Source organism: Lynx canadensis, chromosome B4, assembly GCF_007474595.2.
Source record: "Lynx canadensis isolate LIC74 chromosome B4, mLynCan4.pri.v2, whole genome shotgun sequence".
In the NCBI taxonomy this organism is placed as follows: domain Eukaryota; kingdom Metazoa; phylum Chordata; class Mammalia; order Carnivora; family Felidae; genus Lynx; species Lynx canadensis.
This window is the reverse complement of record NC_044309.1, coordinates 140,616,879-140,635,853: the sequence shown is the minus strand read 5'-3', so window position 1 is coordinate 140,635,853 and position 18,975 is coordinate 140,616,879. Positions and strand designations below refer to the sequence as shown.

Genomic DNA, 18,975 nt, shown 5'->3' with positions numbered 1-18,975 from the left:
GGAGCTCCAGCCTTGCCCACCCCTTCAGTCCTCGGGAGCCCAGACCCACCCCGGAAGTCTAGACTTGCCCCCGCCCCGGGGACCCCGACCTGCCCTTACAAATCTAGACTTACCCCGTCCCCCTCTCCCCCCCCGAGACCGGCCCGACGCTACACCTTCCCTCCCCTCAACCTGGCTTCCGAGCCCAGGCCCAGGCTCGCTCCGCCCCGCGGGGATGCCCTCCCTGAAGCCCCCTCTCCTTGCAGGGGCGCGAGCGGACGCGAGGAGGGGCGAGCTGCCGGAGACCGGAATGGAGCCCGGCGAAACGAGGAGGCTCTCATCCGCCTCCCTGGAAGGAGACCTGAGAGAAGAAAATAGTCAGTGTCGTGCTCGCCCCCTTCTGGCCGCCCGCGGTTTAAGGCGCGAACGGGGTGGGGGCAAAGGGCTCAGGCGCAAGGCGCAGGGCGCTGTGTGGACTAAGGGCGTCCAGGGGCATGAAGCTCCGAGAGGGCGGTCGGGGAGACGGGCCGCAGAGAGTGTGATGGGGACCCACCTTCCCCGGACCCCTCCTCCACCTCCCTGCCCCCTCCACCCCTGCTCCAGACCCCCCTCATCTTCCAGCCCCCTGCCCTCCACCTTGCTGCCCTCCAAACTGGCCGACCTCAGAGCTCCTCTTGGGAAACTGGTGCAAAGTCCAACGCTCACGTTGAGGCGCTGTCCTGGAGGACTGAGTAGTGGCGAGCCCTTTCCTGGGCCCGAGTGAATCCCTGTGCATGTGCTCGTTCCTGTTGGTAAATGTCTCGGGGTGGAACCCCTGCGTCCAGGCCCGTGTGTAGCTTTATGTTAACCCGCCGGGGAGAAGAGGCCAAGTGGCTCCACATCCAGGCCAGTAATAGGTATCGTCCTGTTCAGTTTGGACATCGGGTGGGTGTGTAATGGCCCCTCACCGTGGTTTCAATTTTACCCTCCCAAAGAGGGTCAAGCTCAATTTTACATCTCCCAAAGAGATGTCAGGCTCTTTTCATGTGCTTGCTCGCCATCTGGGGCTCTTTTGTGGAGTGCCTTTTCCAGTTTTTTGGCCGTTATTAGATTGGGTTGTGGGTCTTATTGAGTTGTAGGAATGCCTCGTCTATTCAGGATACCAGTTCTTTCTCAGATAGACATAAATACTTTCTGGTAGCCCGTGGCTGGTGTTTTCAGCCACTTGATTACTTTTGAGAATCAGAACCTCTTAATTGTAAGGAGTGTAACTGTCGATCTTTTCTTCTATAGTTAGCGGTTTTTGAATCTTACTAGGAAATCTGTACTCACTCCATTGTCCAGAAAATAGCATCCCATGTTTTCCTTTAGAAACTTTATAATGTTACATTTCACCTCTACCTCCACAATTCATAGGGATTCACTATATTGTATGGAGTGAGGTAAGGGTCAGAGGGCAAATGTTCACTCTTCCCCCATATGACTATCTAATTGACCCAGTTTGTGCCCTGTAAACAATGTCATCTTTGTGGAAAATCAGACATAGTCCTACTTTTCGTTTTCCATTCTGTTTCATTGATCTCTCTGCCTGTCCTGAGTCCATACTACCCTGTTTTAATTCCAGTAGCTTCATAATAAGTCATAATATTTTATAGTATGACTTCATCATTCAAGACTTGTTAAGGTTTTCTTAGACTTGGCATCACCATGTAAGTTTTAGAATTAAATTGTTAATTTAACCCCCACCCCCTACACACACACACACACACACACACACACACACACACACACAAATCCTGCTAGGATTTAATTTTGGTTACAATGAATCTATGGATCAATCTGGGTGAAAATTAACATTTTATCAATATTGAGTCTTCCAACCCAAGAACATTTAGTTCTTTAATTCTTATCAATAGTATTTTGTAGTCGTTAGGGTACAGGAATGGAAGACCTCTTGTGTTAAATTTACTCCTAGATACTTGATGTTTTTTTAGAGATCACATTATTGAGTTTCATTTTCTAATTGTTCCCAGTATATAGAAACACAATTAACTCTGATATACTGACTTGGCATTTGGTGACTTTGCTTACTAATTCTAATAGGTAGTAGATTCATTTAGATTTCTTAGGTATACAATCATCATCTACAAATCTTTTCAGTCTTTATACCTTTTATTTCCTTTTCTTGCATTATTGCATTGGCTAGTACTTTCAGTATGATGTTGAATAGAAGTAATATACTGGACGTCTTTTTTTTTGTTCCCACACTGAGGGGAAAAGTGCTCAGTATTTCACCACGAAGTATGATGTTGCTACAAACTTTAAAGGAATTTCCCTTTTATTCCTGGCTTACTGAGAATTTTTAAATGAAGAATTATTACATGTGGTAAAATGAATAGTTATTACATTTTATCACATGATTTCTTCATCTGTTTAGATGATGATATGTTTTTTTTCTTTTAGTCTGTTAATGTGGTGGATTATGTTGATGGATTTTCAAATATAAACCAACTTTGTATTCCTGGAATAAACTTCACGTGGTCATGTATTTTATATGTCACTGGATTTGATGTACAAATTTTTAAGACTTATACGCCTATTTTTATTAATGAGATTGGGTGTACTATTCTTTTCTTGTAATGTCCTTGTTAGGTTTTGGTGTTAAATTTATGACCACCTAAAAAGAGTTGAAAGGGTTTCTTATTTCCCTAGTCAATGAAATGGCTTATATAAGGTATTTCACCTCCAAATGTTTGGAAAGATTGATCTGTGATGCCATATAGACCTGGAGTTCTCATTGTAGGAAACTTTTTAATTATGGAATTAATTTCTTTACCAGAAATAAGCTTACCTGGATTTCCCATTTTATGTCAGTTTTGATAAAGCTGTATTTTTCAAGGAAAATGTTTATTTCATATGAACTGTCAAATTATTGGCATGGGGATGTTTATAATATCTTATTATCATTTTAATATCTGTACAATAAGAAATGATGTCCCCTTTTTAATTCTTGATATTGATAATTTGTGTTTTCTTTTTTCTTGAGCTATTTAGATATTTGTCAATTTAAAAATTGTTTCAAAGATCCAACTTTTGGTTTATTAATAATTTTCTCTAGGGCACTTTGGTTTTTTGTTTAATTGAATTCTGCTCTTATCTTCATTATTTCTGTCTTCGTTCTTTTTGTTTAATTGTTCTCTTGCTAGCCTCTTGGGATGGTAGATTAGATAGTTTTCAATTTGTTTTCTTTTTTTCAACGTTTATTTATTTTATTTATTTATTTTTTTTGGGGGACAGAGAGAGACAGAGCATGAACGGGGGAGGGGCAGAGAGAGAGGGAGACAGTCAATTTGTTTTCTAATATATGAGTTTAAAGTTATAAATTTCTCTCTAATCCCTATTTTAGCTGCATTATAGTGCTTTGAAATGTCATATTTTTATTATCATTCAACTCAAGTCATTTTTGAGTTTTCACTTCATTTCTCCTTTGGTCTATGTTTAATTTTTAAAGTGTACCACTTAACTTGAACATTTGAGAAAATTCTGGTTACGTTTTGTTATTAATTTCTAGTTTGATTTAAGAGTTTTCAGAGAACTTAATCTATATCATTTCAATCCTTTGAAATTTATTGAGACTCTATGGTCTAGGATGCAAGCTATATTGGAAGACACTTTAAGTGAAGAAAATATGTGTCTCAAGTTGTGGAACATGGTGTCTATGTACATCATTTAAGTGCAGCTGATTAATCATGATGTTCAAACCTGCTACAGTCTACTGATTCTTTGTTTAATCTTTCATTTACTGAGAAGTAGGTCCAATATCAATATGACTGTGGATTTTCTATGTCTTTTTTTTTAGCCTTGCCTACTTATATTTTTATATACAGTGAAGTTTATGCCCATTTGGAACTTTGATTTCTTCCTGACAAATTGATCCTCTTGATATTAGAGACCATCTCTCTTTTGTTTTTAATAATGATTTTATTAAGTTTTCTTATTATTGATAAGTAAACATTAGTATGTATCTAAATATTTACTAAGTGTCTCTAGAAATGACATTTTTTACATAACTAAACTCTTTTTTCCCATTTGATAAGATGGACAATAATTCCTTAATAAAATCCAATGCCCAGAATATATTTGTATTTCCCCAGCAAGTCCCAGAGCTGGTTTGTTCAAATCAGGATCTGGTCAAGGGCCACCCACTGCATTAGGCAGTCCTGTCTCTCAACTATCTTTTACCCTTCTCTTGCCTTGTGCTTTCAAGAGCTAGACTTACTGATGAGAATAGCCTCTTGTTGTGTAGACAGTCCTACCTTTGGGACTTGTCCGGCTGTTGCCGCATGGTGGTCTCCTCTCCTCCTCTGTCGCCGGCATGACCCTTGTGATCTGGAGATGAGCTCCGGAGGCTTGATGAGATTCGGGTTGAGTATTTTGTCAAGGCTCCTTTGGGGGTGGCGCTGTGCCCCGATTTGCCCACCGTGTCTGGCTGCCCCGTCAGCAGTGCCCCCACCAGTCACTGGAGCAGTGCCGTCCGCACCCCTCCCTCGTACAGCAGCCTTCCTCGAGGCCACAGGAGGGGTGGTGCTATGGCACCTGGTGACTGTCCACGTCCCCTGTGTGGGGTGGGGTTGGGGGGGGGGTTCCCTAGCGAATCCCTCTGAGGTGGCACTGGGCCGAGGTCTCCTGGATCAGTGCCTGCAGAGTCCTGAGGGAAGGAGGCCTGGGCAGGGGGTAGGAGGGGCACCATGACGATGCTGTAGGCTGTGGCGGCCCCGGCCCCAGCTCTGGCAGCCGCTCACCTTCCCCCTGGCTCCAGCTGCCCTTGGTGGCCCTCGCGTGAATGGCCGTTTCTCCGCACCGAGGAGGTGATGAGCTGCGGTCTGTGAGAAGTGCTTCCCTCCCGGGCAGGCCTCCTCGGCCTCCGCGAAGTCCATGTCCTTCCAGAAGGTCTGCTTCGGTGCCTGTTTGTGCCCGGCAGTTATGGGTTCCCAGGGAAGCCGCTGGAATGCCAGGCCTCGCCGACGGCCTCAGGTGAGGGTTCTGTTGTGGCTTTCTCACCTCTGAGAATCTTTCCGGACGTCTGCACCATGTCTGGCCAGTCACCGTCACGTTTTGTGACGCTCCGGTGGTCCACACTCAGCCCCCTGCCTCTGTGTTCCCATCTCTTTGCTGTCCCTCCATCCAGGCTGTAAGTGCGTCAAGATGCCCTGTATCGCCTGGGGCGTCCGGTGTCCCCGACCTGGAATCCCAGCTCTCCTGGGGCTCGGGCCCTCGGGTTCAGGGCCGGGCGCGCTTAGAAACCAAAGGCCGGTGCCACGAGGGTCACTGACAGGCCGGTTGTGGGTGTCTTAGTCCACCAAGAGCTTGCAGCCTGAAGGGAAATCAGGGCCTGTGAAGACCTTTCCGTGTCTGTTGGGATGGGATTTACGATTTTTCTTCCCCTCTTCACTTGGTGAATCAGGGTTTGCTTTTCTCATGCAGCCTTGAGACTGCATGGCCGTGGCCGTGACGTAGTGACTGTTCTCTGCATCGCTGGGTGCAGTTTGCTCCTCGTTTGTGTATGATTCTGTCATCCGTGGTTTGAGTCACACTGGCCTGTAACACGCTGGCCTCGCAAAACAAGTAAGGCATGGCCACACTTTTTCTCCTCTCGAAACGAGTTGTACAAGATTAAGTGTTGGGTAGCATTCACCCATGAAGCCATTAGCCCTGGAGTTTTACTTATGGGAAGGTTTTTAATTACATTTTTATGCCTTTTCTCTTTTTTATTAGTTGATCTCACCAATTGTTTATTAATTTTGTTAGTTTTAAACCTTTGGCTTGATTAAGCCTCTTTATTGGATTAAAAAATTTTTTTAATCCTTATTTTATTTTTGAGAGAGAGAGAGAGAGAGAGAGAGACAGAGTGTGAACAGGGGAGGGGCAGAGAGAGAGGGAGACACAGAATCCGAAGCAGGCTCCAGGCTCCGAGCTGTCAGCACAGAGCCTGATGTGGGGCTCGAACTTACGAACCACGAGATCACGACCTGAGCCCAAGTCGGATGCTTAACCAGCTGAGCCACCCAGTCGCCCCCATCCTCTTTATTGGATTAAAAAAAATAATTTATTAACGTCTCCTTTCTATTCATTTTCTTGTAATATCTTTGGGCTTAAATTTAGCATTCTTTCTAAGGTCTTCAGATGGATGCTTTTAACTCATTCCTTTTAGCTTTATTATTTTGAATATATGCATCTGCAGCTAAAAATGTCTGTAAATACGACTTAACTTCAGCCCACGAGGTTTGATACTTGGTGTTTTGATTATCATTTGGGCAACAACTATGCAGCCCTTTCCCCTCTGCCTCCCTGACACGTGTGTATTAGGATCTGTGTATTAAACGCGCAGGAGTTTTCTGGGACATTCTGTTCTGTCGCTGACTCCTCAGTTCATTGCTCTGTGGCCAGAGGACAAACCAGAGCCTCTCTATGGTCTATTTTAACCCACGCTCCCTGCGTCCTGGAGGTCGCGTGCGTGGCTGCTGTTGAGCGAGGGCCCCGCGTGTGTTCACGAGGCGCTGTCCTGAAGATCTTAGTCCTCACTGCCCCTGGCTTGAATTTCTGTCAGTTCCTGGCGGCTGTGCCTGCACGACGTGTGCCCGTGGCTTCCGTGGCTTCCGTGGCTTCCGTTTCTTGTCTGTCATTCTGCTGAGCCTGGTGTCGCGCGTTCCAAGGCGATGCTGTTGGACTGTTGGTGCCACAGACAGTTTCCTCGTGCCCTCCCTCTCCCCCCCACTCCCTCCCCTGTTCTGGCTTTTGTCTCCGTGGGTTAATCTTGCTCCGGAACCTCACGTAGACGGAACCACTCATTGTCACCTTTTGTGTCGGGCTTCGTCTGATAGACACATTGTGAATATTTTTCCCCCGATCCGTGCTTTCTATCTTTCCATTTCCTTAACACAGCCGAACATTTTCACTTCACCAATTTCAACTTTTACAGTTAGTGCTTTCTGTGTACCTCTCAGGGATTTTTGCCTGACCCAGGGCGGTGCTTTCTGCCAGACGCTTTGTGCCCAGCATTCACACTGAGGCCTGTGATCGACTTCAAATTAATTGTGTGTGTTGTCAGGTGGGGTTGGGATTTGCTTTCTCCACGTGGACGTGTAGCTGCTAGAACTGCATCCCCACCGAATGGCTCTGCTGCTTTTGTCTGTATTGATGGGCCGCGTGGCTCCACAGGGCGAAGGATGGGGGGTGGGGGGTGGGTGGATGTCTGCTGCTGGCTAGCCCCACCTCCGATGCTCCTGGGATATCCAGGCATCAGGCGTCCAGGAGGGGTCAGGAGGCCGGGTGGTCTGCATGGAAGGCACACATTCCAGGGGCCTGGGGACACTGGAATTTAAAGCCACCAGACAGGATGAGATGGCCCAGGGAGTGGGTAGGGACAGCACAGCATGGAGTCTGAGGCCCAGGCCTGGGCACCTCCAAGGTTAGGGTGTGGAGAGAGAGGAGGGGCCACAGTGAGGAGGGGAAGGGGGGCCCAGGGGAGTGACCATGGGACCAGCTTGTGTGTGTGTCCATGGTGGAGCCCAGCAGGTGAGGGTGTGGAGGGAGGCTGAAGGCAGGAGTGTGCAGGACGGTGGCCTGCAGAGAGGAAGGTTTTCATTTGAATTTTTAAGGCGTTTGCACTAAAACTGGGTGTGTGCTGATGGGAGTCTGGTGGCCAGAGTCAGGGACAGGAGCAGGGAGGGACTGGTGGAAGGAAGGGCTGACCTGGACAGGTGGGGGGGGGGGGTGGGGTTAGGGTGAGTTGGGGCCATGGTCTCCAGAAGGAGAGAGGGTGCCCCAGCCAGAGCTGCCCAGAATGCAGCCCGGGGAGGGGCTGAGGAGTTGCAGGAGGAGGGGGTGGGGGCCGGGGGGTGGGGGGAGGGGGTGGGGGGAGGCGGGCCGGGAGGAGGGCCACGGGGGTGGGGGTGGGGCTTCTATGATTAGGGCTCCTTCCCAAGTGTCACCTGTGTGCTTTTACCTTTGCCTCGATGCCTGTTTCTCTTCTGCAGAATTAAAACGAGGAATTTCCCAAGACTTGACATCTTCCCCCGAATCAGACAGATACAAAATAGCAAGACAATTAACAGAAAAGGCCATCAAGGTAAAATGCGCTTTGGGGCTGGGGGGGCTGGGGGTGGGGAGCACCTTTTTTTAAAGTTTCACTGATGGAAGTGAGCTCTACACCCGGAGAGGGGCTCGAACTCACCACCCTGAGATCAAGAGTCCCATGCTCTTCGGACTGAGCCAGCCGGGCGCCCCAAGGTGGGGGTACTTCTTAAACACGGAGATTTACTTAGGAATTTGGAGAGGGACTGGGTCGCCTTTGAGGCCCTTGGCTCCCCTGCTGCCCTCGCCTCCACCAGCCTTGGTTCTGCCCTGGCTCCCCAGTGCCCGCCCCCAGGTGACTGGGATTGAGGACACTGCTGGTGACCTCTCGTGGGGGCAGAGGGCTGCCCTCGCTGGGGAAAAGCCTGCGTTCTCTGGCTTTACCCTGCCCAGCTCAGAAGGCTGGCGCGTAGGAGCTCCGAGGAGCTCAGCACATCACACACAAAATGTGGTTCCAAAGCGTGAACGCACAGCCCACGTGTGACCGGCTGGGTGCACCGAGTGTGCACAGCCAGACCACAGCCACTGCACTGTGACGGGGCGCCTGCCGCCACCGGCCTGGTCCTGGTGGCCGCCTGGCGTGCTCTCTGGGGTTTCATGCCAACGGAACCATGCCAGCTCATTAATTTCCAGGTTTTCTACCGAAACCTAAAAACATGTGAACATTTGGGCTACAAATATCCCTTTAAGTATTGTGTTAGCTGATTTCACAAGGTTTTGGTTTTTTGTTTTTTTTTTAATATTTATTTTTGAGACAGCGTGAGAGAGAGAGGGGGAGACAGGATCTTAGAAGCAGGCTCCAGGCTCCATGCTGACAGCAGGGAGCCCGATGTGGCGCTGGAGCTCACGAACCTCAAGATCATGACCTGAGCCAAGTCAGACGCTCAGTCAATCAGGCGCCCCTGATTTCTCAAGTTTTCATAGTACTCTTGTTGAGGTGTAGTTCAAAGTATTCTATAATTCATAGATTCCTTTCCCTTGATTGTGGGTTACTTAAAAGCGTAGTTAATGTCCATCCTTGTGAGGTTTTTCTATGTATTTTGTTGCTGATTTCTAGCACGGGTGCACTGTGGGTGAGAATGTCATCTGCGTAGTGCTATTACGTTGACGTGGGTTCCGACTCGCTGTATGCCCGGCATCGTGTGCGTTCACGTGAAGGCCGGTGCGGGTTCTCCATTCAGAGTCGTCAGGGCTGAGATGGTTATGTGCTCAGGTCTTGGAGTCTTATTGCAATCTTTGGTCCGGGAGAGAAGCTGGTCAACGCCCGGTGATAACCGTGGATTCCTTCACTTTGTGGGAATGTCAGTTTTGGCTTTATGCCGTTACAGCCTCTGAGTGGCTGCATACAGAAGTACCTTCCTGGTGAGGTGAATCTTTTTGTAAATTATGGGATGATTTTCTTTAGTGGTTTACTTGTCCCCAAGGATATTTTGTCTCATATTCAGATCCTTTTATGTTCTACCTGTCTGTAGGCTCAGGCTTTTGATTTTCTCTTGTAAACAGCATTGATTGAGATTTTTAAAACTCCAGCCTGGAGCCTTTGCTGCGTGTATCTATAAGTGCAGTCCTGCTGTCCTCAGGTATCCCCATGTGTCCCGTCTCCTTGACCCACTCAGTTTTTCCTGGCTGCCCGGCTTCCCCCCATTGTGTGCCTCCTTGTGGACCGATGACTGTTAAAATTCCATTTCCCCTCTCTTACATGTTACAGGTCTTGTACTCTGTAGTTCCCCGAGGAACTGTATTCTGTCGAATAAAATTAATTAGCTTTCCTAAAGTTGTTCAATTTAACTATAAGCAAGCCAGGTGTTGGGGTGGCCAGGAGGTCTTGCTGGGGCACAGGGTGCCGACATTCTCACAGGTGGTCAGTGGTCATGTTCCCTGCCCACCTCTCCATCAGGGCAGCCCCTCTGTGGCCAAGTTTGTCCACATCCCTCTGTCCTGGTGCACAGTCCTGTGGGCGGCGAGGACAGACTTTGGACAGATTTTCTGAGTGGAAGGAGGCTCGGAGAGGCCCTCTGACCTGCTGGGTCTGTCACGTGGGTGCTGGAACTTGAACTCACGGCTTCTAGTCCCAGGCACACGCTTTATCGTGTGTTCCTGGGTGTGGACACATCCTAGGATGTGTTAGCTATCAGGGCTGTGTAACAAATCACTGTGAACTTAGCCGCTTAAACATTTGTTATCTCACAGCTTCTGTGGGGTCCTCCGCTTAGGGTCTCTCAAGGCTGAAATGAGGCATCAGCTGGGCCGGGGTCTCATCCGGAGTCTCAACTGGAGAAGGACCTACCTCCAGGCTCCCTGGGCTTGTTGGCAGGATTCATTCCCTTGTGGCCGTAGAACTGGCTTCTTCAAAGCTAGCAATGGGGCGAGGTCTCTCCTGCTTTGAATGTCCAACTTCAGGGAAGCCCTGGACCCCCTTTTAAGAGGTGCATCTGATTAGGTCAGGCCCACCCAAGATAGTCTGTCTTCTGGTCAATTCAGTCAGCTAATCAGGGACACCGGTGAGCTTGAGCCACTTGCCCTCTCTGCCTGCTCCCACAAACTCGCAAGGCCCTAAGCTCACTGCTGACTATGCACCTGTTTCCTGACTGCCCTGCAGCTGTCACCCTCTGTGACCCTAACGCAGGTGAATGTGTCCAGGCTGTGCCCTCAGCAGCATGAGACCCAGGGGCTCCAGCATGACCATTACTCTCCCATCCCCCAGCTGCGAAAGCCTAGGTACACTCCACCAGCTGCCAGCTGCCTGCCTGGTGCCCAGGCATCTGCGTTCATTCCCACAGTGACTGGAGGAGTCCCCAGCCTTCCTGGTGCTGGCACTCCTGTCCCTCAGGCCCTTCCTGGGTGGATGAACGACTCCTCCCCCTCATCCCTCCTTAAACCTCGGGCACCCATCCTCTCACCCCCAAGCATGAGGGACTGTTGCCTTCGCCGAGAAGAGAGAGTGTAGGTCGCACCCCCTCCAGGTTCTGCCGCCCCAGGCCCACCTTCCAGACCCAGACCTGCCCTGAGCTGAGGCTACGCCCCTGGTCCTGCTTGTGCTGGACCTCTGAGCCTTTGTGCGTGTGAGGCCCATGTGTGCGAGGCCCACAAAGTGGACACACACCACAGAGGAGGACCCAGCCCCATGCCCATGTGTGTGCGTTCTGGGTGTTTCCGGGTGTTTCCTTGGAGCAGGTGTTTCCTGCTGGTGCAGTCTGTCTGTCCCTCCTGCTCTGAAGCCTCCTCTCAGAGAATTAGCTGCCTTGTCTTTCAATTCTTTCATTTAAAATACACTCTTGCAATTTGAGGAAAAGAAGATTTTCTCCATCTACGGGCACTACCCAGTGATACGGGCCGCCCTCCGAAGAAAGGGCTGGGTGGAGAAGAAGTTCCACTTTCTGCCCAAGGTCCTCCTGAATGTGGACGATGACGGTGTGGGGGTGACAGGTAGAATATCGAAGGCGTCATGTCTCTCGGGGTAAGGCACGCGTGTGTCTGTCGGAGGACCAGATGAGTCACACTGCCCCGGAGATGCTGTTCCGGCCGCAGGGCCTGTGACCTGGGCCTCCGCCCCAAGTGACCCGGTCACCCTCCTGGCCTGCCTTCCGCAGGTGACCACGCACTGCGCGTGTGCTCTCACGCCCTGGTCTGCTTGCTTCTCAGTGTCCCACTGCCCGTGCCAGGCGTCGTCCTCCCGGGTCTGCCCAGTTGCCAGGCTCCTTCAGCGGCCCCCCCCCCCCCTCCCGCTCCCCGCGCCCCTCCTCCGCCACGCACGACGCACGCCACGAAGGCCGCCCCGCCCCACGCCGGTCGCGACCCTGGCGCTGAGCCCCCGGTGGAGGGTTCGTGCGGCTGACGCTCAGCTCAGACGGGCGGAAGTGGCCGGAGCCCCGGAAGGTTGCTGAGGAGTCGCGAGTGCGCTGTGGCCGCGGGGCCCTGCCGTGCTGACGCTCTCCGGGTGTCGTGTTTGCAGAACAGAAACGTGCGGAAGGCAGAGGAAAACCAAGAAGCGGCTCCGGAGAAGACAGATGACATCCACGATGGTATGGTAGGTCCCCCCCCTCCTCACACTGTCACCTTCCCGTGTCCTGGGGAACAGGCGAACAAGGCCAGGCAGGTCCAGGCTGCAGGACATATATGCGTGCGCTTGCTGGTTGTGCATCCGTGCACGGGCTCATTGCGGCGGGGGGGGGTGGGGTGCTGCCATGTGCGCGCGTTCTCCTGTGTTGTCCGTATGCTCCTGCTCTCCCGTGTGTATGTGTGTGCCTGTGTGCGTGCTCGTGTTCGTCTGTACATGCCCTTGTTCATGTGCTTGTGTGTGCCCTGTGCACGTGCTTGCGTGTGTCCATGTGTGCGCATGCGTGCAAGGAGACAAGCTGTGGCTACAACTCTGTAGAAGCCGTGGGAAAGGACCAGAGCAGGCAGGAGGGCACACAGGCCACTTGTGAGGCCGCGATGGTGGGGACAGGGGTTGCGCAGGGCGGGAGGCAGAGTCAGGTCCAGAGCAGGGCCAGGCTTGTGGGGCCTCACCCAGGTCAACCAGCAAGGTCAGCGTTGAAGAAGCAGCGGCTCCTGGAGACAGCACTGGGAGACCGTGCACCTGCCGGGGTGGGGGTGGGGCGAGGGGGGAATGTTGCAAGTTGCCTGATGTGGGGGAGGGGAGAAATGTAAAACCCTGCCCAACAGCTCCACAAGGAAGACAGCTGATACCTCCCACGGTTGGAAGGAGGACAGGTCTTCTGGGTCCCTGGGAGGCCAGCCAGAGCGGGGCACTCCACGGACCTGGGGCGATCTAAGGTCCAGAACGTGTGCAGGGCTCACAGAGGAGCAGTGAACAGACACACGGGGAAGTGGGCCCAGCCCCAGATGCAGACACTAAGCTCCAGAGTTGACTCGGGGAACCCTGAGGAGGCGCCGTGCGGAGTCAGGGGGCTGAAGGTCCACGCCCTGCTAAGACAGTCCGTCCCACATTTGAACAAATGGGACTTGCTCCAGAAAGTGGCAACAAAGCTAGCTGTCACTCTGGAGTAGGAAGGAAGGCCATGCGTCCAGCACTGGGATGGGTTTTAGGAACTGATGCTGCTGGCCAGCTCCCCGCTCCCTCCGGGCGCTCATGTTGGCATTGGGGTGGGGGGAGCCCGGTCCTGCCCTCACATGGGGTCCAGATAGGCCAGGCTGCGTTGCAGAACATGAGGTGTATCTTCAAATGCTGGTCTGCTCGGAATGACCCTGAAGGGTCTTGAGGGTGTCAGAATTTTGGACAATGTTTTCTTTTCCTTGTATCTCGTTCGTAAGATATTTTGACCAAACAGGTGCTGCTACTTGTGAACAAAAGCATCGCCGCCAAGGCCACCCTGGGTCTAGCTCAGTGGCCCTGCCTCTTGCTCGGCAGGAGTGGGGGGGGGGGAGGCCATCTCCCATGGTCACCCAGGCCACGAAGCAGAGAGTTCACCCCATGCCCACGTGTGGCATGTCCCCAAACCTCACGTGGGCATCCACGGGCAGGCAGCTCAGACCTCACTCAGCCACACCATTTTGGTGCCCTGCAGCTGCCAGCCGGAGCCCCGCACTTGTTTCTTGAGAGCAGGGCCCCTGTGTGCTGGTTGCTCCCAGCACAGCACATAGTAGGCCCTCAGGGAACAGGTGTCCCTAGCTTTCCAGACGAGAATCACAGAATACACACTTTAAGTATCATTTAAAATCTGATTTCCTTCACTCTTACTGACACCCCAACACCCAAAGATATGAACCTTGGATGTTGGGTTTTGATGAGGGTTTTTTTTTCTTGCCAGTCCAGGTTGGTCAAAAACGAAATGCCGTACTTCCTCTGGACCATCAAAAGGGATGTCGTTGACTGTCACAGCTTGAACTGTGACCAGATGCTGAATCACTATGGGAAGACGGCTTCCTTCACCACCAAGGTGAGTGGGAGGGCTGGCGGGGAGGCTGGCGGGACAGGAGCCCCAAGCACCAGGGCCCTGAGGCTGGGAGGACGACATGTGGACCTGGTCACCTCCGGGCTCCTCCCTGGGACCGCTGCCTGGTCAGAGGACACACCAGCAGTACGGTGTCCAGAGTCCCTCAGCCACCTGCCCCACTGCTGTTCCCAGGGCCCCAAGTGCCTTTGCCTGTGACCGTCCTCTGGGCACGCAGGCCAAACCCCAGGCAGGGCGGTGGGGGTTACCGGCACAGCCCGACCTGGGCTTTGCACCCCGGAGGGGCTCTGGGTCTGAGGGAGAGCCAGGCCACCACCCCTGCCCTGGGGCTTCCGGCCCCTCCTGTCACCCCCTTTCAGTCCCACGGCCCCCTCCCTGCTACTTCAGGGGCCTGAGGTCCGCCCAGGGTGGACAGGCCTGCATGTATCCTCTCGGGAGAGGCTGGGTAGAGGGGCTTCCTGGCAACAGGGATGACCCGGAGGCTCAGGGGTGAGGCTTACACTGCCACCAGTGCTCCCCGTGGGGGTCTGGCCCCTACACACCCTCGCCAGGCCTCCTGGTGACCTCCTCTGGGGCGTGGGCCGTGCCCGCAGGTGGCACAGTCAGGCCAGAAACCCCACAAAGACCCCCTGGCAGAGTAGCCACCAGTGTGCCCAGCAGCCAGTGGGCGCTGCATTTCCCGGCCACTTGGCACTTTTTTCCAAGTGGGGCAATGAGCTGGACCGTGGGGTGCAAAACTGCCAAGCCTGTGTAACAGCCAGTGTTAATTTTATGGGGCAGACGTGAGTGTGCCCATGAGCGAGCCCACTCCCTCCTTCCCGGGGCCTGGGCCCAGCACCATCTAGGCACCTGGGAGGTGAGCACAGGACCTACCACCCCTGTTTCCTCCTGGCCTGCACGTCGGCCAGCACAACCAGCTGACCGGGGGTCAGGAGGGACCGGGAGGCCGGGAGGGGCACCCCCGCCTCCCGAGAGCCCCTTGGAGCCGGTGCTGCCGGCCGGTGGGCGTTCAGGCTGGTCTGAGTGGACCAGCACACGGCCTGCGGGGGCCTGACGTGCCGCTGTCTCTGGAGATCGGGCTGTGTGCGAACATGCGGAACCTACCGTGGTACGTCCAGGCCGACCCTGACTCCTTCTTCCCACGTTGCTACGGCCTCTGCACCGAGAACGAGAAGCAAGAATTCCTGGGTAAGTCCGTGGCTGGAGGCGAGACCACCGGGCGTCAGGCGGCCAGGGCCCCTCTGTGGCCCACTTTCTCGCTGAGGTGGCTGCGGAAGCCTTTGGAAGGGAGGGGGGGCTGGGCCGCAGCTGCGGGGGCTGTGGAGCCGAGCGCCAGCAGCTTGGTTCTGACTGGGCTTCTGGGAGAGGCTGGCGTGGGGCTGGTCCTGTGGGTGACAGGCTCTGGCCTGGGGACAGAGGGAGGACTCCTGGATTGACCCGCCAAGGGAGGAGAGAGAAGGGGAAGGTCAGGACAGGTGAGCACTGCCCTTTTGGGGGTGACTTGTGTTTCCTGAGCACGGGCCTGGGGCCATGGAGATACGACATTGCCCTGCCGTGTGACCTGACCCCACCCGGGAGCTCCCAGGAGCAGATGGCTACAGGCAGGACAAGGTGGGGTCTGTGCGGGCTGGAGGTGAGAGGTGCAGGGGAGGAGAGGGTGGTGAGCAGGGGCCTCTCAGAGAGACCCAGAGGACAGGAGCTCGGAGGGGACCGGGCCGCAGCGGGCAGTGTGCCTGAGTGTGCCGGGCAGAGGGGCTACGGGTCAGCAGGCGAGCTCAGGGTCTTTGTTCCGGTGGACAGAGGAGGCTCAGGAGAGAAGCTCTGAGGTCCTGGGGAAGCTGGGGAAGGGAGCTCAGGTTCCGGATGATTCCCACGTGGCAGCAGCTGCCGGGCGGGCGGGCGGGGGCGGGGGGGGGGGGGGGGGGGGGCAGCTTCCTCTGCAATGAGGAAGGGCAAGTTTTGGTGAGAAGGTGTGGGAGTCTCCTGCGGACCTCCCCAAGGGCGCGGGTGGGAGGTGAGTATGGGCTGGCTCACGGGGGTGCCGGCCGCCTCTCCGGGCGCGAGCCAGCGCTCCGAGCCAGGCCAGCCCCCAGCCTGCGTCTGTGGGACCCAGAGCTGTCCTCTGTGCCCAGCCCCTCGGTCCGTGCACGCCAGGAGCTATGGGAGCCGGTATGTCCAGGGAGGTGCAGAGAGGCTCCTGGGGTGGGCAGGGTCCTGGTGTGTCTGTGGGGGTCTTCTGTCCTCTGTGCGGGGCTGAGGGCACAGGAGCAGGGGGAGGTGGTGAGGGTGTCCATGCGCTGTGGACCGGGTGGGGGGTTGGGGCCAGCAGGAGAGAGGCAGGGAGGGGGTGCGCGGGTTCTGCTTCTGGGCCTGTTGACAGGGCCCGCGAGGGGCCGGGGCAGAGGGAACGGCCCCCTCGAAGGCAGCGAGGGGGAGGTGAGGCCTGTGGGGCGCCTGGGCTGAGGACAGCTGGTGCTGGCCGAGGTCCCTGGTCCCTGGCCGGAGAGGGGGCGAGGCCTGGGTGTCCTTTCAGACGACTTCCGGCGGACGATGGCCTCCAGCATCCTCAAGTGGGTGGTCAGGCACCACAAGTGCGGCAGCAGGGGAGGCGGCGGACCGTGGCCCCGGCAGCAAGAAAGGTGTGTGGGGCCCGAGGCTGCACCGTGGGGGGAGAACAGTGCAGGAGGGGCAGCGGGCCGTGCGTCCAGGACGGGGTCCTCCCTCCCTGCAGAAGAGGGAGGCGGGGAGTGGCTTTCCCGCGTGGTGCAGAGCCACCGTGGCGTTAGGCCTACGAAACCCAAACAAGTTGTTGTTGTTGATTTTGATAAAGCAGCTTTCGGTTCGCAGTGCACTTGCGCAGAAGGTGCAGGGATTTCCCATAGGCCCCCAGAGCCCCCTCCGCCGTCAGCGTCCCCACCGGCTGGTGCCTTTGCTGTGACGGGTGCCCCCCGTGTGGACACGTCGTTCTCACAGCGTTTGTAGCGAGCTGTGGTCTTGTACGCGGGGTGGGTTTGGACAGCTGCTTCAGGGCGCGGGCCCGCCGTCACGGTACAGACACAGTGCTTCCGGTGCCCTGACGTCCCCGCCTGGGGACGGGCCCCTGGCCCCCGCCCTGGCCACCATGGTCCTTTCGCTGTCGCCGTCATTCCGCCTTTTCCAGATGTCATATGGCTGAAAGCATACATACGTAGCCTTCCTTTCTTTTCCTTTTATTATTTTTTTTAATTTTTTTCTTCTAGTTTTTTTCTTCTAGTTTTTTCTTCTAGTTTTTTTTCCCTTTTTTTTTTTTTCCTTTTTAAGTTTATTTAGTTATTTGAGAGAGACAGAGAGAGAGGGGGCTCCACATGAGCAGGGGAGGAGGAGGAGGAGAGGGAGAGTGGGGGAGGGCAGACGGAGAGGGAGAGAGAATCCAAGCGGGCTCCACGCTGTCAGCACAGAGCCCGCCGTGGGGCTCGAACGCTCAAACCGTGAGATCATGACCTGAGCTGAAATCCAGAGCTGGACGCTTAACGACTGAGCCCCCCGGGCGCCCCCAGACGTGGCCTTTTCTGGCCTCTTTCACTCAGTGATGCGCAGCTGAGGTCCCTCCAACTCCGTCATGGCTTGGTAGCTCATTTCCTTTTAGTGCCACGTCACACTCCATTGTGTGGATGGCCCACTGTGTGGCTGACTTTCTCCATCACCTACCGAAGGGCATGTTGGCTGCTTCCAAGTGTTGGCTAAATACCACAGAGCCTGATCGCTGGACACGATGGTAAGAGTGTGCTTTGGGGCGCCTGGGTGGCTCAGTCGGTGAAGCGTCCGACTTCGGCTCAGGTCACGATCTCGCGGTCCGTGGGTTCGAGCCCCGCGTCGGGCTCTGTGCTGACGGCTCGAAACCTGGAGCTACTTCGGATTCTGTGTCTCCCTCTCTCTCTGACCCTCCCCCGCTCATGCTCCCTCTCTCTCTGTCTCAAAAATAAATAAACGTTAAAAAAAATTAAAAAAAAAAAAGAGTGTGCTTAGTTTGGTAAGACACCACCAAGCTGTCCTCCACAGTGGCCGCACCATTTCGCACCCCACCAGCAATGAGTGCTTCGCGTCCTCCCAGCGCTCGTGGCGTCCGTGGTCCGGATTTGGGCCGTCATGACAGGTGTGCAGTGTCTCTTGTTGTTTTCACCTAAAGTTCCCCAGTGACACGTGGCCTTGAGCATCTTTTTTGCTTTTTAAAATACACTATTTTTATTTATTTCCTTATTCATTTGTTTACTTATTTATTTGTATGTTTTTAGAGAGTGTGTGAATTGGGGAGAGGGAGGGAGAGAGAGAGAGAGAGAGAGAGAGAGAGAGAGAGAGAGAGAGAATCTTAAGCAGGCTCCATGCTCCGTGTGGAGCCTGATGTGGGGCTCTAGCCCATGACCCTGGGATCATGACCTGAGCTGAAATCAAGAGTCAGACTCTCAACCGACTGAGCCACCCAGGCGCCCTGTGTATCTTTTTTTTTTTTTTTTAAATGTTTATTTATTTTGAGTTGGAAGAGGAGGAGAAAGCAAGCCGAGGGACAGAGAGAGAGAGAGAGAGAGAGATGGAGGGAGAGAATCCCAAGCAGGACCCATGCTGTCAGCACAGAGCCTGACATGGGGCTCGAACTCACAAACTGTAAGATCATGACCTGAGCCGAAATCAAGAGTCAGACGCTCAACCGACTGAGCCACCCAGGCGCCCCCCTGTGTATCTTTTAATATACTTCTTTGCCATCTGTAAATATAGTCTTTGGTGAGAAATCTGTTCAGGTTCCCTACCATTTGAAAATGTTTATGGTTGGGGCGCCTGGGTGGCGCAGTCGGTTAAGCATCCGACTTCAGCCAGGTCACGATCTCGCGGTCCGTGAGTTCGAGCCCCGCGTCGGGCTCTGGGCTGATGGCTCAGAGCCTGGAGCCTGTTTCCGATTCTGTGTCTCCCTCTCTCTCTGCCCCTCCCCCGTTCATGC

At 53.9% G+C, this 18,975-nt stretch overlaps 1 protein-coding gene across 1 annotated transcript in view; it reads left to right on the top strand.

The window, feature by feature from the left end:
• Positions 1–289: 289 nt before the first annotated feature.
• Positions 290–18,975, top strand: part of TTLL8 (tubulin tyrosine ligase like 8) — a 63,727-nt gene continuing 45,041 nt past the window's right edge. Inside the window, exons 1-10 of the mRNA XM_032593808.1 lie at positions 290–356; positions 7,995–8,086; positions 11,379–11,517; positions 11,581–11,584; positions 12,049–12,118; positions 13,863–13,991; positions 15,080–15,194; positions 16,540–16,614; positions 16,715–16,753; positions 18,838–18,854. Coding sequence (XP_032449699.1) covers positions 290–356; positions 7,995–8,086; positions 11,379–11,517; positions 11,581–11,584; positions 12,049–12,118; positions 13,863–13,991; positions 15,080–15,194; positions 16,540–16,614; positions 16,715–16,753; positions 18,838–18,854 — 747 coding nt within the window. The remainder of the gene's footprint in view (positions 357–7,994; positions 8,087–11,378; positions 11,518–11,580; positions 11,585–12,048; positions 12,119–13,862; positions 13,992–15,079; positions 15,195–16,539; positions 16,615–16,714; positions 16,754–18,837; positions 18,855–18,975) is intronic.